Source organism: Clupea harengus, chromosome 8 (assembly GCF_900700415.2).
Source record: "Clupea harengus chromosome 8, Ch_v2.0.2, whole genome shotgun sequence".
Lineage (NCBI taxonomy): Eukaryota > Metazoa > Chordata > Actinopteri > Clupeiformes > Clupeidae > Clupea > Clupea harengus.
This window is the reverse complement of record NC_045159.1, coordinates 25,009,744-25,026,676: the sequence shown is the minus strand read 5'-3', so window position 1 is coordinate 25,026,676 and position 16,933 is coordinate 25,009,744. Positions and strand designations below refer to the sequence as shown.

General features: G+C 40.6%; 2 protein-coding genes across 2 annotated transcripts; one reads left to right on the top strand and one right to left on the bottom strand.

Annotated features, from left to right (window-relative positions):
• Window positions 1-1,364: 1,364 nt before the first annotated feature.
• Window positions 1,365-4,654, bottom strand: sdhda (succinate dehydrogenase complex, subunit D, integral membrane protein a). Its single transcript, XM_012834809.3, has 4 exons — window positions 4,519-4,654; window positions 4,182-4,301; window positions 2,641-2,788; window positions 1,365-2,130 (listed from the first exon to the last, which is right to left on the bottom strand). Exons 1-4 carry the CDS (start codon window positions 4,565-4,567, stop codon window positions 1,965-1,967), a joined length of 483 nt encoding a protein of 160 aa, XP_012690263.1. The 5' UTR covers window positions 4,568-4,654; the 3' UTR covers window positions 1,365-1,964.
• A 394-nt stretch (window positions 4,655-5,048) lies between these two features.
• Window positions 5,049-6,369, top strand: timm8b (translocase of inner mitochondrial membrane 8 homolog B (yeast)). The gene is made up of 2 exons (XM_012834810.3): window positions 5,049-5,341; window positions 5,450-6,369. The coding sequence occupies exons 1-2, from the start codon at window positions 5,222-5,224 to the stop codon at window positions 5,615-5,617; spliced, it is 288 nt and encodes a 95-aa protein (XP_012690264.1). The 5' UTR covers window positions 5,049-5,221; the 3' UTR covers window positions 5,618-6,369.
• Window positions 6,370-16,933: the final 10,564 nt, after the last annotated feature.

Below are 16,933 nucleotides of genomic sequence, written 5' to 3'. Positions count from 1 at the left end.
GGAGGGTAAAATATCCAAATCCCTTCCTATCTTTCTTTGAGAAACATTGGGCCTCATTCTTGAACATTTTTCAGTTTCTTCTGAAATGTTTCTTAAGGACTTCGGAAAACCAACGTAAGAAAAAGATCTCCGCCAGATTCATGAACGCCTGAAAATGTGTTCTTACGCAGCCGAAGTCTTCTTAGGTCCCCCGGAAGAGGTTTCTTAAATTGAAAGCGCGTTCTCGTGCACCTGGATTTGTATACATACACGCCCCGCCAGCTCCTTATAAGGGCACGCAACCGTAGTGACGTGTGCAGTCGGAATTGACCGAATCCACACGAAAGCAAGTCGAAAGCGAGTCATGTCAAAGCGGAAAGCGAGCACTGGTCGAGTAAACGCAAATCTAACTTCACCGGTGCAGAGGTAGAGGTACTGTTGCAGGATGTATATGTGTCCATTCTATTCCACTACGGCTATATCAACGTGATTGAGTTTAGTGCTTATTTATTATTCACTTACATTTGCAGTGTTCGTGTACTGCATTCATTTATTTTAGGACATCACGATGCCTCGTAGAATCATGACTATAAATGTGAAACGTAATTGTTAATGATACAAATATTCTCGTATTTATTATTATTATAATTATTTTAATCCGAGGATGTCTGTAGAGTTGATGTGAACGCAATCACCAACGATTTCTCACAAATTCAGCCCTTAACACTTCTAACATGGAGCGGCCCAGAGGGGCATCTTGTGGTTTTTTTGTGGAATCGCATTTGAGAAAACTCTGGCCGATTTACGACTGCTATTTCGCGTTCTGAAAGTCTTCTGAAGTTCAGAACAAATCCCAGATGAGAAAACTTTCATGAATGCCAAATTTGTTCCTAAATCCTAAATCAGTTCAGTTCAGAAGAAATTCCTTCTTAAATTCTTCTTCCATTGGGCCTCATTCTCAAACATTTTCTGAAGTTTCTTCTGACAATGACCTGTTGACATCACTTGTTTCAAATCACATCATTATTTAATTATTCGACCTTATTACTACCCCTAAATGGCCCCCCTCCCAACTTTTTTTTGGAATATGTTGCAGGCCTGAATGGCAGGAATATGTATATAATATATTTACAAATCAAATGAAGTTGACCTGACAAAACATGAAATATCTTGTGTTCATACTGTCTGCAATGAAATACAAGTCAAGGTAAATTTATAAAATCACTGCTTTCTTTTTTTATTTGCATTTTCCATACCGTCCCAACTTTTTCTGATTTGGGGTTGTACTTCAAATTGTAAACGGTTTAACGGAACAGTAACTAGTGAATAGCCAAGCTCATTGAAGTAATTGTTATGTGCAAAACCAATAAAAAGTGGAAAGTCCATTTTGAGTGCATACTTTTATTGGAGTTGTTTCATATTTTCTTCCAGCAAGCTCCTCAAATAAATGCTGCCCTTGTGGACAATGTAAAAGGATAAATAAAATAATTTCCATATTCCCTTCACGAATTAATGAGGTATCATCAGGAAGACACTTTCATCTCTGACTTAAGTACACGTCCCACCACCTTTGTGTGTAAGTGGACAAAGGAAGGCATGCAATATATTGGAATGCTTTGCAATTTGGAAATATTAAACCCAATTGCTTGCTTGTCCTATTTTAGACTACACTGAAAGGTACAACCGTAAAGCCATGTGTTCTGAGACAAAGAAATTGTTTGTGCAAGACAATAACAAAAGATAAGAAAACGCCTTATCTCGCCTGACATTTACAATATAGATACAACATATTTAACAATAAATTAGATGCCCTATAATGCATAGTCATGAAACAAGCAAACATGGAAAAATTACAGTTCACCAAATTACCTTCTGACAGAAAAAAAACATGACTTGACAAGTTGTGTATTACACTGGCTGAAATCTTTCTGATTCCAGAGAGAGAGGGACAACACAGTCATCACTCACTTCTGGCTTACAGCATTCTAGATGCTCCACAGCATGGCGATGGCTTTACAGATGCCCACGTCCTTGTAGTTGAAATAGCAGAGCCCAGCGAAGGTGACCATAGATAAAGTATATAAACTGGCATTGGCAAGCTTAATTTTTGCCTCGCCATGAACATAGTCTGTTAGGACCTGGCCAATCCCCCTGCAAACAAGTATCCACATAGAGAAAGAGTAAGTCACAAAGGAAAGAGTCACATTTATTCCGCATTTTAAAGCTAAAAGTCTTTATGTAGCTAAGTAAATTTCATTAATGAGGAACAGCATATTCTCCAGCAGGGTCAATTTATTCAAATGCATGTATGTTTCTATCTGGCAGGAGGACATTATAAACAAGTCCTGGGCCTACTGGACACACACAATTTTGCCAATGAACATTCCAACTTTGTTTGTTTTTTCATATTCCTAAGGTATGATGTGTACATTTGAGCTGGGTGGTTTGACTTGATACATCTGTGTTCATACGGACATTTCTTTTAAAATACTGCTGGTAGTACTCCTCACACACACACACACACACACAACATTTGAATTACACTGAGAGAGGTGTACACAATGATCAGAAAACAAAAAACTGCAAATGAGTACGGATAATCAATGCCAACACTGAAATGTTGCAAACATATGAACTGGCTTGGAGTATTGTTTGCCTTACCAGTGCCCATGAAGAGTGAGCGCCGCAGCCACAGCATAGTCCACTGCTGGTCCTGGGTACAGGTAGGCAGCAGGTGCCATGCTCAGCAGAAGCACACTCACCATCCTCTCACCTGTCCAGTGCATGGAAGCTGCCTTGGAGCCTGCAGCTAATGTTAACAGGCAGAAGAACGCACTTTATCCTTTTCTTTGGATTGATGACTCAAACACCATCTCAGTACTCAAATAGCGTTACGAGTCAGCTATGTTATACAAGACCAGTGGCGCTTCTACATTAGGGGCACTGCTGTTCTGTTTTCCATGCCTTCTTTTTTGGAATTGGTACTAATGCTGACTCAGTTTGGTCAACGGATGGATTCAAATAACTGAAGCATTTGGCAGAAAGAACAGTGAAACACGAAAGCTGTAAAACCCATATCAATTGCGTCCTGAAATTGGGACTATTGGGGCGGATCAACATCATGGTACAGCTAGATAGTGCATATCAGCGGAACATTTTAGAGCACAACAAACAGACGGAGGAAAATCGTTATGTACTGGGGAGGCTGATATCGTGCATAAAGCTCTGTGGGAAGTGCGAACTGGGCCTGCGTGGTCACGAGTCAGCCGACTCAGTAAACCCAGGCATTTTAAGTAAGTTTTGAGACGATGTGCGAGGGCAACACCAGGCTGAAAAGACACTACGATTCGGTGAGTCAAACTTTTTTTTTGGAGCTGATGGATGCATCAATGCAATCTGCAAGGACATCGTCTTTTTACAAAGTTTTGTTCATTTAGCAGCATGTTTTGTTGCTGTTATTTGTTTCCGTTGTGCCTTTCGCTTCATATTGTATGCCACAGGTGTGCCACAAGCTTAATAAATAATGCAAGTTATTTGAGCTATGTGTCTGTCTAATCTTTTTACTTTGTTGCAATCATTTTACTTTAATGCTGTATTATAGGCAACATCTTTGTGTCGCGCTGAGCGCTGAAGCATGTGACATGTATTTGAAATAGGATTTCTGCTCCCTGCTGGCACTCAAAATGCAGCCCATAGCATATCTTACTGGTCAATATAGGCCTACTGCTTATGATAATCAGCTACCTCTATTTTTGTGACGGTGACGTGACGTCATACAAAATTGCCCCACCAGAAATTTCAAAGTGGCTAAAATCGCCACTGTACAAGACACTGTACATACTGAGCTGATAAAAACTGCATACACACATATATATATAGCGGGGACATGGCCTTTTCCAGGCATATAAGACTACCAGTGACTGCTGATAAAGAGCAATTTCTAGCAAGTTGTCAAGAAATCGCTCCTTTTCATTTGCAAATCCCACAGAGGTGAAAATGTCCTCTGACTACTTTAACCACACACACACACAAACCACATCCTTCGGAGACCCTATCACAAAATATTATTATTTTAAAATAATTGACTCATTTTAAATTGTAATAGCTTATCACGTCTCTCTGTTGAATTATTAAAAACGGAGAAATGAAAAGGTGCCCTATTGACGTCAACAAACTAATACACTGAGAAACATATTTCTCACCCGAATGTGATGATGATGATGAAGCATGGATCTGAACTGAAGACTGTATACAATCCTTCTCACGTAACGTCCGACAGGCCAACAATTCTCGAGGTAAGAAAGTGTTCCTTGCAAAGAGAGCTGCAAAACGAAAAAGATAGGAACAATTAACATCTGAACATCAGATCGTAACTTAGTTATGGCCAAATTAGTTGTCTGTGTAGGCATTGCTTCAGGGGTTGCACAGAAGTTGCACAACTGAGGCACGCTTCCTTATGGTACTGATTTCACTCACAGCGACCCAAAACGCGAAATTCTACACTAACATGAAAGAGCATGTTTGTAAACATCATCTTACGTTTAACACCTCGATGACACACAGAACTTAACCTGACGAAACTCGCCATCTCAGTGGGACAAGGTCAGCAACCACTGCGACTGGTGTATCTACCGGGGTGTTTTACTCAAAAGGCTCCATGACGAGGAAAATAAAATACTGAAATACTGCCATCTAGTGTAGTGGAAGTCGCATTTTTTCAGCAGAGCCTTTTTTTAAACAACTGTCGCACTTATATGACGTTGCACGGTCTCAAAACAGATGAATAACATAATGCCAGAGACCGTCTCCAAATGATCTGCTTCCAAAAACACAACCTGGATTAGCTATGATCAAGAACGTCATTGGCAGTAAGAAACTGGAAATATTAGCAATGATATACACAATAGCAAAGTCCTTATAGGCTTACGATATTTATAACTGTGCGAATGATTTTACTAAATAATGTATTCAATGTAGCCACCATTCGATACATTTAAATTCCCTGTATGACCTAATTAAGTATAGTTCATAGCACTGTTAGTGTAACTTAATATTTATATCTCACTTAGATGAACATTGAATCATGGCAGCTCAGACACCTAAATCAACCATTTAATCATGCTTGCGACATTAACACTGGAAGGACCCGGGAAAACAGGCACCACCGACATCGACTGACTTTCGTCCACGCATCAGTCAACTGTTGGAGGATCCTGAGTCAAAACATTTTACAGTATTAAGAATGGCAGATTTTAGCTCTGATTACGGTTTGTCATCTGCTGGTGCATCGGACAATGCAGGAAGTGCAGAGCTTCAGCGAATGATAGCCATAGAACAACAGAAAGCACAATTTCAAGCCCAGGTAACATTGGTTAACCTAATTACGGATACACAAAGCATATGACCTTTAATCAGAAATGTGTTTCTTCTCTTACCCTTGTACAACAAATGCTGTTTGTGTATTTCTCAGGTGCACAATTTTACTGACGTATGCTGGGACAAGTGTATGGACAAACCCAGTTCAAAGCTGGATTCACGAACAGAGACCTGTCTTGAGAGCTGCGTGGAGCGTTTCATCGACACTACTCTCACAATCACGAATCGCTTCTCGCAAATGGTCCAGAAGGGTGCACATTGAACGTGATTTTGAGCATCTCAAGAACTCTAATGCAGGTCCACGCTGTTGGTTACTCTTGGCCGTTGAAGATAATGTATGAATAAAACCGAATGAAGATCCCATATTATTCAGCGCATGTCTGTGAACGTTTGTCATCTCCAGTTGAACCATTTGGTAATGGAATAGAGTGATGTGCCCTTTGCCTGAATGCCTGTCACCTGTAACATTATAAATGACAGGTCACTTAATTACAGTACATCGATAAGTCTATGCGGACCCATCCAAGGCACACGCACACACACTCTTAAAACAAGTAGCCTAATTCTAAAGGGTTATATCTCTGTACATTTTCAATGGATGAGCCAATGATTATTACAATCATTTTGAAAGTACAATAGATAATATTTCATAGTTGTTACTTTGTAGTCTTGTCTTTGTTAATATACATTTTAAATCCTTGTGTTTATCAGTGTGCTGTAATGTAATACATACGTTACATTCCAACTTCTGTTGGGCCAGAGTGTGTTTCCCATTACATCGTCTGTGTCCTTAAGCCATTCACCAGGAGGAAAAACGCTTAAGTTGTATTCCATCTCTGGTTTGACTTTGTCTCAGGCTTAATGCATTTTGTGTTTATACACTTCTTAGGAGGAAAGAAACTGCTTGACTGGTTTAACCATTGCCAATCTCTCTATGAATACGCCAATTAAACCTATGAATACATAATCCAATAAAAACTACACAGTTTGTCATTACACTGGACATGCCATGTACAAATGGAATTTTATGTGGTTTTTTTTAGGGGTTAGGGTGAAGTGTTTTTTTTTTTAAAATTTTTTTTTACTAAATCAACAAATTTGTAGCCTTTGTTATGCAGAAGTATCAAAGAGTTTTTGGAGAGCTGCCTTTTCCGAATCTGTACTTTATTCAGAAGTTTTAAGTTAAAAGTTGCATATAAACTGAGAAAGAAGACATGCAATGAAACAGCCTGATGGTTACAGTATAGCAAGTTTATAAATAAGAAAAATTTTCCAAAAATATTTACATATATTAAAACAGTCTGTTGTTTCTATGGCGAACCCCTGATGAAACGCCAAAGCTATATGTCTTGATTCAACTCAAGTTAGCTGGATGTAGATGGAGTAGGCAAAGACTTGTTGAAGCCAACTGACGAAGAAATCCGTTTATTCCAAAATGACAAGTTTGGAGGGATGGTTTTGGGTAATGTAAGGTGTGGGCTATACTAATTAGCCTCAGGACCTTTTGTCAGGAAGGGACAACCTGGGTGAGGGTAAACAAAATGTGTCACCTAGCACCGTTTTACTTAATGTGTGGAGGTCTCTAATGCAAGTGTTTTTTATGTAAATGTGTCACTCTTCCATGGGAGGAAGGAACGGATCAAGTGATGTAGGATATTATATAAAAACGACCAGTATTCTTCAATATCAAATTTATATATATATTATATAATAGGACAAGCTCTTGAAAGTGCCAAGTGTCATGATGTACGTAATCTGTTAAATTGACTAAATAAAATAGCTATACCTTAAAATTAAGGCTCACAGTAAGGCATAATATATGCAATGTTCTGCATCGTAGCAGCGATATCTCTGAGTTTTAATTGTGTTTATTAAATGTCACAGGTTGCATTCCTCTGTGAGATATGGTAAAGCATAGTTATCCTAAGGTTGGGGCGTGTTTTTAGGGTTGTTGTAGTCCCTGCTGTTTTTAGCAGACGTGCCCTTTTGTTGCCCATGGGAAACAAACCAGAACCACATGGAGGTGCCCTTTCCCTGTTCTTGATTGAGAGAAAGGGCATGGAAATCTGATGTGCAATTCCTTCACCAGGAGGAAAATACAAGGGATCACAACCCAAGGAATGCTCTCTATATATGTCAGTTTTTTTTTTACTTTAATGATTATAGTGTGAACAATTGTGTCTGAAACATGCATGTTGACACTGTTGCATGTGCAAGTTTCATATCTACTGAGGAAGAAATACCAAAATTGTGAAAATATGAAAATGTATTAGAATAAGCACTGATCGCATTTTCAAAATACACCCTCGGTTGGTTGAATCCAGAGCAAGAGCGATCCTCCTCATGTCGGTGTCTTTTCATTTGGTTCACCTTCACGTTTGATCTCAGGTGGCCCAGGTGTGAGTAGTTTCCGCGAAGGGTTTTGCAGATTATGCTCCCTTTGTCGGACACAAGGTGGCCTTTCATGACCGTGGTCTGTGGCGCAGCCGCAGGTGATGAGAGCCTGTCAGCGCTCCTAATTAAAGACAGGAAGCAGGTTAGCTTAGTGGCCTCTAACGATCATTATCAGAGCACACAGGAAACAAGTAGCACCAGTGATAGCCTTTGAGGTCTGACAGACGCTGGCAGGAGAACACTCAGAGCATCTTATTCCTTCCAGCCTTGTGTACTGAAGCATCTACTCAAATCTTTTGCATGAAGGAGACATAAATGATGAAGTTAACAAGAAAGAGTGAAAGATGTGTTGGTGCACACTGACTATACTGTACATATTACAAAAGATTGGTGGAGTGATTCAGATTGTGACATGTGGACAGAGATGACTGTTTTAGACAGAGCTGCTTGAAAGGGAGAGGCATTGTTCCTTGATCTTGTTAATCTCTCTTTGGTGGGTGATGATTTCTCATGGAAATATGTGTCTGAAGTGGGAGGAAACAGACCTTGAGACAGGTTTCTTCCATGACATCTTTGTCTTGTCTGTCAATTCGAGCTTCAAACATTTCTCCTCAAACAAAGAATCTGTGAATTAAATGTCAGAGGCTTTGAGGTGGCAGAGGAGATCAAAGTGTATTAAACATAAAAAAAATAAAGTGAAAGATGAAACTGAATGAAATCATTTATTTAGTTATGTCTCGGTTATATATTAATATTGAACTATTTTATATATGGTTGTCTCATCAATAGCATATACAGTACTCATGGAAACAAAGGCACCTTTTGTCCTTCTGGGATTATGGACGTCCATATAATTACAAATGTAGGGGAAATGATATTTGATCCTTAACATCCTGATACCTTTTTAATGAGCAAACCAGGTACAATTCATTAACCTTACAAAGAGCCTGTGTACAGATATATGAATGTCTCATCAATAAAAGATTATACAAATGACTCTCTTGATGTCAGAGCCATCACATTTCCTTCACCCGACTGAACGGCTTCCAGACATTAAGACTGACACCTAGAGGACATGGTGTCTCAGGCTGGTAAGCCACTTCAAAGCATCCTTCTGGAAATATTACCCTTTCTGGCAATGCTCCAATGTCTCTGCAGTTCGCTGGTCCACTGTAGAGGCATTTCCTTCAGAGACCATTATCACTTCCTCAAACAAGGTTTGACCTTTCATCAAGTAGGCAGCCAAGCAGCCAAGCAACTTTATCTATCAGTTCTTCTGCCAGTTCTCTGGTTGTTGTTACGAGGGCAAACACAAAATGTCAAAATGACATTGAAATTAAATTAGGAAATAGATTTTGTAGCCAATTTGTGTCACTACATTTGGCTTCTCTTACTTCTGTCTGTATGCCCAAATGTAACTGCGATTTCATTAGCGTTCTGTCTCGAATGCATCAATTGAAAACACAGCGCAGTATTTGACATGGGTACATGAATGGCATCACTTCAGTCTATGCCAGTTTTGATCTACATTGTCAGATGAAAGATCCACAGATGATGCATGTTTTTTTCTTTATCTACAAGGCATCTGAGAGGCTGCCAAAGCCTTCAGCCAGATCACTGACAGACTGACAGACCCTCAGTGGCTCTATGGCTATGTGAGAAATCCTCTATTAAATAATATTACCTCACAAGCTACATGTTTATCTAAGGCTGAGGTTGCCATCTGAGGCTAAACAAGTGCTTGTCTACGGTGGTACCTGGGCATTACGTGAGGGTATCAAGGAGAGGAAAGGGTGATGTCAGGTGCAACAATTGCTTGTGGCAACAGGTTACTCATTGCCCCACCCAGCAGGTGCAATTCCACACGATGAGCATTTGTTTACATATGTTTTGATCATACGTTGCTAAGTCATTCTGGGCCTCAAGGACATTTTGGGTGATGCTGAGTTTTATTCAGCAATGAGTAATGTTTATAAAAGCATAATGCTGTACTTAATTAGGGTCAGAGTGTTATTGTAAACTTTCAATTACAAATTCCAGTAGGTCAGTAGGGTATGCGAGGCTTACCACCCATTAGAGATAACAATAAAAGTGACAGTTTATTTATCATTGCATTTGATCACACTTCTTTGTTGGATTGGGAAGTGTTCTCGTTTTTTCACCAGGGGTCAGTATTTCTTCACATTTTTAAGACTCCCACTTGGACTCCCACGCCAAGTCTGTGATCCATGAATCTGCTTCTAACTATTATGTTGACAACATAGTCCAAGCCTAAGTCATGGATATTTAGTCTACATACCCAATTCAAGTGGGAACAACAGTTGAAGTTATGTAAAAAGAATATTGAATTATGGCACCCTGGACCAGTGCAAAACAATTTGTTTCTTGACGTAATTGTTAAAAAATGTTCTGATGCACTGCTTTGTTTGGCCATATCCTTGAAATGAACAACACACCATAACAACACAGTGAGGACTGATTACTCCTGTTACTTACACTAGCTTTACAACCCCGAAATTATGATGGAGCCAATGCAGGCTTTCTTAACCAGCAGTGTAGCGCTGTCTGGATAATCTCCAGTGTGCCAGAGTGTCATACACACTCAGCACCAGCCAAGTGTAAGACGGCGTATGACTGAAGTGAAATGACCTGTGAGTCTTACTTTGAGAGTTTGTAGGAATCCCCTTATTCCCTCTGTATCTTCAATTGGGAATTGGGAGTGTCAAAGACATTAGTCATTGGCTATCCCATCTCTCATGAAAGAATTAGACCCTCATACAACAAGCTACAGGTCCCAATTCATGTTAACCATGTTGTCTTTCATCTCATACGTATTCTTATTCCTTTCCATTACTATATCTTTTGGAGTACTTTGCTATGCGATTTCCTCTGTTGCTCATCCCATCCTGTCTCTTGTTATAAAACAAATCTCAGTATTGTAAAGGACCTCCTTTAATCTCTCTCTCTCTCTCTCTCTCTCACGTGTGCGTTTGTATCTGAACTCAGTGTTCTCTCTCCATGCGCCTCCTCACTCCACCAGCAGTCCCTGGCAATGCAGGGTGCAGATTGGTGTCCAGATGTGGTGCAGTCGAGCAGTGAGTTACCCAGACTGCACTCTACCTCCTTAGTTGCTTCATAGTGTTTCTCTCCCCCTCTCTCCGTCTCTGTGCATGTGTGTGTGTGTGTGTGTGTGTGTGTGTGTGTGTGTGTGTGTGTGTGTGTGTGTGTGTGTGTGTGTTGGTTTTAGTTTGGGTGAGTGTCTCATCAATGCCCTTTCTGAGCAGCGTATTATGTAGACAAAACATTTACCTTAGGGGACGGTCAGGTAGAGACAGTTCCTCTGAGCAGCCAACAAGGGAAACTCACTATTTCATCTCTAAGGTCTTTTTTTTCCCCACTCTTGGCGGTTCGTGGTTTACAAAAAAGGAGATGCGGACTTAAGCTTGAAAATGGAAAGTGGAGTTTGGCACACTGCATGTATCTCACAGTATTTCACTGTGGTCTCAATACGCCTAAGTGAAGTGGCTAAAGTCAAACTGCATTAGCTGAGGAGCTTGAATCCAGTGATGTATTTTCAGGGGATACTCCACTCAGCTGTACATCTCATTTACAAGCTCTCTTTTTATAAACCTTTCAATTACTGTCTTTTGAAGTAGAAGGAGAAAAAGAAAGAAGAGGGCCATAATATAAACATTAGAATGGAAGATGAAAACTGCTGATAAAAATTAGGTTAGAAGTAATCAGAATGAAAGCCTGAATGTGCTGAGCATGGTTAATATCACTGAAAATGTTTGAAATACAGAATGATATTGCAAGCGTGTAACTTTTTCGTTGGAACTCAGGTACAACTGGTGGGTCGACTGAGAGCGAGAGTGGGCATCTGTGAAAGCTATCTCAGTAACTTTAGGAGACAAGAGAGGAGGTACACACATGGTAGTGTCATCAGGTTTCCTTGGTAAGTTTTTTTTTTTCTTGCCTTTTTTTCAAATGATATTTTTTTCTTATTTATGATGGGGAGGACCAGTCTTGGCAACACACTTTGGCTAGCCTCCCCTCCACCGTCCTGTCCTGTCCTGTCCTGTCCTCTCCTCTCAGAGTGCAGAAGGCAGTGTCCGACCCCTGAGTGGCTTAAAGCAGCGATGCTGTTTGGGCTGTGCTCAAGAAACCACTCCAGCGATTATTATCACAGCTCGGTAACAGGAAAGAACATTAAGCCTGTCCAACAGTGCAACCACAAGAATGTCCTCAAATTAACAGTTCTTTGTTCAAAAGCAGAGAAAGTAATACATAAACAACACAATTCTATGACAACAAAGTTTGATTTTGAAAGTGAATGCTTGATAAGTAGAGAGGTTTTATCAAGCGCTGTGATGAGTCTGTTTTTATGTTTTTATAAGGCACGGGGATGATGAAGCACTTTGGGCTTCTCTTATTTCCAGAGACATTTTTAAGAGGGACGGTCAGGAATGCACTTCCGTCCATCCAGCTGCGAGGGACTCTGGGATTCTCTCCATGGGCTGTCCCAGAGCAGCGTTTGGTTTCCACGGCAACAAACATATCCTTGGAAGGACGCAGGAATGCTGTGGTGTTTTACGTCAAAGCAGTTGGATCCCGATGCGCTATGACATTCCTTTTTTCAATAAAGGGTACCCAGCAGCTCCTGGAGTGGAGTCTCCCACGCTGAGGGGGCGATTCTAATGGACTTCCTGGGATCATGTCAGTTTTTAAAAATCGGTTTCTTTTTTGAAAGTTTCTTCTTGGATTCTCACCTTAAAGATGCCAAAAAAAGCAACAGGTCAAGTATGGTGTCATCATGCTAACTCCAAGACATCATCTTTTTTATGGCGTGAAGTTTGACTCATCCAGTGGGTTTCTTAGGTCATGTCTAGTCACTGAAAGTCTCGCCTCCCTTTCTCGTCCACAGTATTCCTTGATGTAATACCGGATCCACCTCCCCAACATTATTTCCTTAACTTTGCTCACCATTTCAGTAATACATGAAGAGGAGGGTGGCATGATTCTGAGAACTCACTAACTCAAGATGACACACACCTTCAACAGAACTGAAGATAAACATCCATCTATACCATTCATGTCATATACCAATTATAAACACTGTAAAACACAGTCTACAATCCATACCAGAATTACAGCATTTCAAAACCGTCTGAGAAAGGAGAGTTTGGAGATATAAACACCTAGAGTTCTGTGGCTGTTGCCGTAGAGACTGCTCTATGTGTCCATGTGTTAACCAAGGTCACAGACTTAGAAGCCTCCAGAACTGTATTTATGTGATGGGACACGGGAGTGTTTGTTCCAGAGTGAAAATTGGCCAGGACAGGAAAGCACGGAGAAATGGAATGGCAGATTAAACACCCTGATACAGAGGGATGGGCATTGGTAACATTTTTACTGGTAATTACCCCTCACAATGTAACAGATTTTTGTATTTGACTGGGTCTGGCTAAAAGATAATGAAGCTTTATAAATTGCCCTTTTTGTAATGGATGTGTGGATACAATTTTTAATGACATCAACATGTCTACCTACAAGTGTTCTGTTTAAGGAAGTATGTGGGGGGGGGGGGGGGGGTATGCTGACGTGGGCTTCACTTGATGCCACGGCGCTCTCAAATCAGCTTACATTCAATTTGGCTGGAACGACGCGCTCTTATCATGCTCTTATGTTTGAAACTTTCTGTCATTTACGTCACATAGAGTTTTCCAGCCACTCTCCCGACATGCAATGGAAAAAAGCAATGGAACAAAAAGCTACTCTTGGTAGTGAAAGAATGGAACATTGAAGCCTATCGCTTATTTTCACTGCACCTGGCATTGACTCTGGAGCGCTAGGAAGCACAGTTGTTATGAGATTCTTAATATTTAATGAGAGCAGAGAAAGGAGCAATTAAGCCTGAGTGCAAATGGGGTTCTCTCTGGAGGAATGGTGAAAGCGGTTCTCCAACTGGAACTCTGATTTGCAATAAATCTTTACAGACACTTGAATATCACAACTTGCATTAATTAGCAAAAAATAAATCTCACTTTAATGAACTGACTTGGGTAAACTCTTTATATTTAAGGTATGTGAGTGCCAACAAAAATTCAAACATGTTCTTTTTTTTTTGTACTTTTTCCTCTCTTTCATTCAGAAATTTGAACACAATTGTGGAACTATTTTCCCCAAGATATCTGGCTGTCTCTTTAATGCCCTTCTATGGTGTGGATTCGTAACAACTGGCCTGTCATTGATGCCACAGGGAAGAAATAGAGAGACAGGTATCTTCTTCACCGCTTTCACCTCTGTGGGGAGACAGGACAGACTCCTGGCTTGCAATATCTTCGATGGAGCTATGTGGACTGTTTCCTGGGCGACCGCAGCAAACATGAAATGACAATGACTGAGTGAGTACATGTTACAGTCAAACCTGCTGCCAGAAAACTGATTCCACTGTTGTGGTAAGAATTAGAACATCACTGGATTGAGACAGGAAAATGACTCATAGTATACGTTATCACCAGCCAGCTTCCAAGAAGCTATGAGTTCAGATAGGGAAGAATACAGAAAACTGCAGGCATGTTTGATGTCACATTTAATATTTTAGTTTATTGAAGGTTACTATACTTTTTGTTTACACAAGGCAGGTAGAGACACATTTATCCTCAGGGAAAAGTAATCAAAGTCTTTGACAGGGCCAGATGTCTGTGAAGACGCAACAAAGCAAAACAGACATTACTATGACGTCTTCAGTTATCTTTCCGACTGTTCCACATTATATGATCTGTTGGCTAAATACACAGTACCAATTCAGGAGCTTTGCTTTTTGCTTGCTTGGGGGAACTGATACCTCTTCCACAGAGTCAAAGGTAATATATCAGATGCTGTATGTTCAGAGAGGGTTTCACTATTTCCTCCTCCCTGCTCTGTGATACAACCCATCGTTGGTCGTCTGATTTATGTCTGTGTGCAGTCACTTCGTCTGTGCTTGGTGTTCTCTTCCCCTGGAACCTGTCGGAGTATGGAAATAAACACGTGCCTCATTGTGCCTGCACTTTATTGCACTGGACATGAGAGGCACCTGGTGTCCACTGAAATGAGACAAAACTCATTTGCAATAATTTATTAAATTAACTTGAGTAAATTTAGCTTTAATATGTTCTGAATATATTAAGTAGCCTGAATATGGACTGATATACATCCCTTCTTTTCTGTTTGAAAACTAAGAGGCACAGAAACAAAAACTCTAAATGGTTTCAAACTCTAAATGGGAAAAAAAAAATTCCATCCTTACATTTCAGTATGCATAGAGACTTGTCTTTTTTAGCAGTGGCTGGCGGTACCTTTTTCCATTAACCTCGGCCTGATTTGAGTCACGGTATCTTTGACATTACATAAGAGCTGAAATTCTGTAACGCCTCTCCATAATCCACTGCAGGTGGACATGGGCACGTTTGCCTCTGGAGTAAGATATGATCAGAAACTAAACGTCGACAGCTGGACAGCATCAGAGGGACCTGGAAATTTGCACCAGCAGATGCACCTTTACCTTGACTCATAGATTGTTCTTTTTTTCCAGTCACAAATGGAAATACGACCTAATTGCCATGAAATGCATGAATCCATACCCAGGCAATGAGACCCTATATTTTCCTACTGACATCAATGCAGACTATATATTTTGAAAAGGTTAAGGAACTCATCAGATGCCTTACAGTGTGTGTTTTTGTATATTACTTTAATTTAATTTAATGTAATTCAAAATATATACTTTGTCATTTAGCTCCCAGACCCCCAAGTCCGATGCAGATGATCACTTTTTTCTATGACAGACTTGATACATTGGATGAAACGGTCATGTACTACATGTGACATAACATCCATTCATTTAACAACCCTACGTTTGGCTGTGTACACGGCTTATTGGCCCTCACTCTAAAATGTTTAGTGGATGGTTCTACCAGACTGATCCTGACAACAACAGTCTTGGCAGATGAAACTGTATGCCTAAGAAACCCTGCTGAAACTGGACGTGTCTCTGGTGACAGTCTGTGGAAGCACTTACCATTCAGTCTTGCAGCGTAGGTGTCTCCGGTGCCATTGCATAACACAGGTACTTGTTGGCATCCCAAATGTGGTCAGTGTGTCCATCGGTGTGTAGTACAAAATGTGCAAAGGATGCCGGGTCTGTGCAGAAAGCCTGGTGGCTCTGTTAGGGAAAGCGGAATGCATTTGAACCCATGCAGGGATGATGGAAACCCCTTACAACACAGTAGGGTGAACTCGTCTATAAATCAGCAGCGGCGCTGAGCCAGCAGCTGGATACTCATACCTGCGGAGTTGTCAATTAGGCTTCCCATATAGTGCATTCTACACCGTACGATAATAAACAGAGCATCTAGTATACAGGTCAGTATGCATTCTTAAAGAACACAGGAATACTGACGTACATCCTGTGAAGTTTAAAGGAAGCACCCATTTCTACTATTACTGCAGCACCATTGGAGCCCTTCTCTGCATAAGGTATTAGGGCCTACTAAGCAGTAGTCACATGATGGAAAACTTTGACTCGGCACACAATTCATCACAGCAAAAGTAATCTCTCCGACAAAGTCTTGGCACCGTGTCAGTTTTCTTATTTGAAGAGATGGTGGTCCTTTCCCGTTATGTAACATTGCTTTCGTGGGTTCTGCAGGGGTTGGAAGCACATGCTTTTGAGTAGGGTATGGTCTTGTACATTCTCCTGAGTTTTGTGCAATTAGTTGTGTTAGCTTCCTTTGAGTAAAACAATGGTTGACCTAATTCAGAGATCGGCACATATAAAGCTGCTTTAATGATGCATAGTTCCTACTTGAGGATTAATACTAGTATATTTTATGCACGCGTCATTTTCAGTGAAGACTACATTAAACCCACTTAACTGTGTCCATTAACTAGCTGATGGAGTGTGACCTATTTCGTAGCTCTGACCTCATTTCCACCATCCCTTCTCCTAACCTGCAGGACGTGCAACAAGGCTGACGTGTGGGTCATGAGGCAAGAGCGCACCAAATCATAAACAGGTGTTTGGAGTTTGCAAAAACATGTAGCCTTATTTCGCACTACCTTACGTGGTATGCCAAGGCAAACATAAAGAATGAATCCCTCCCCCCAAACACGCACCCCATTGGAGCGATCATCTGTTTGT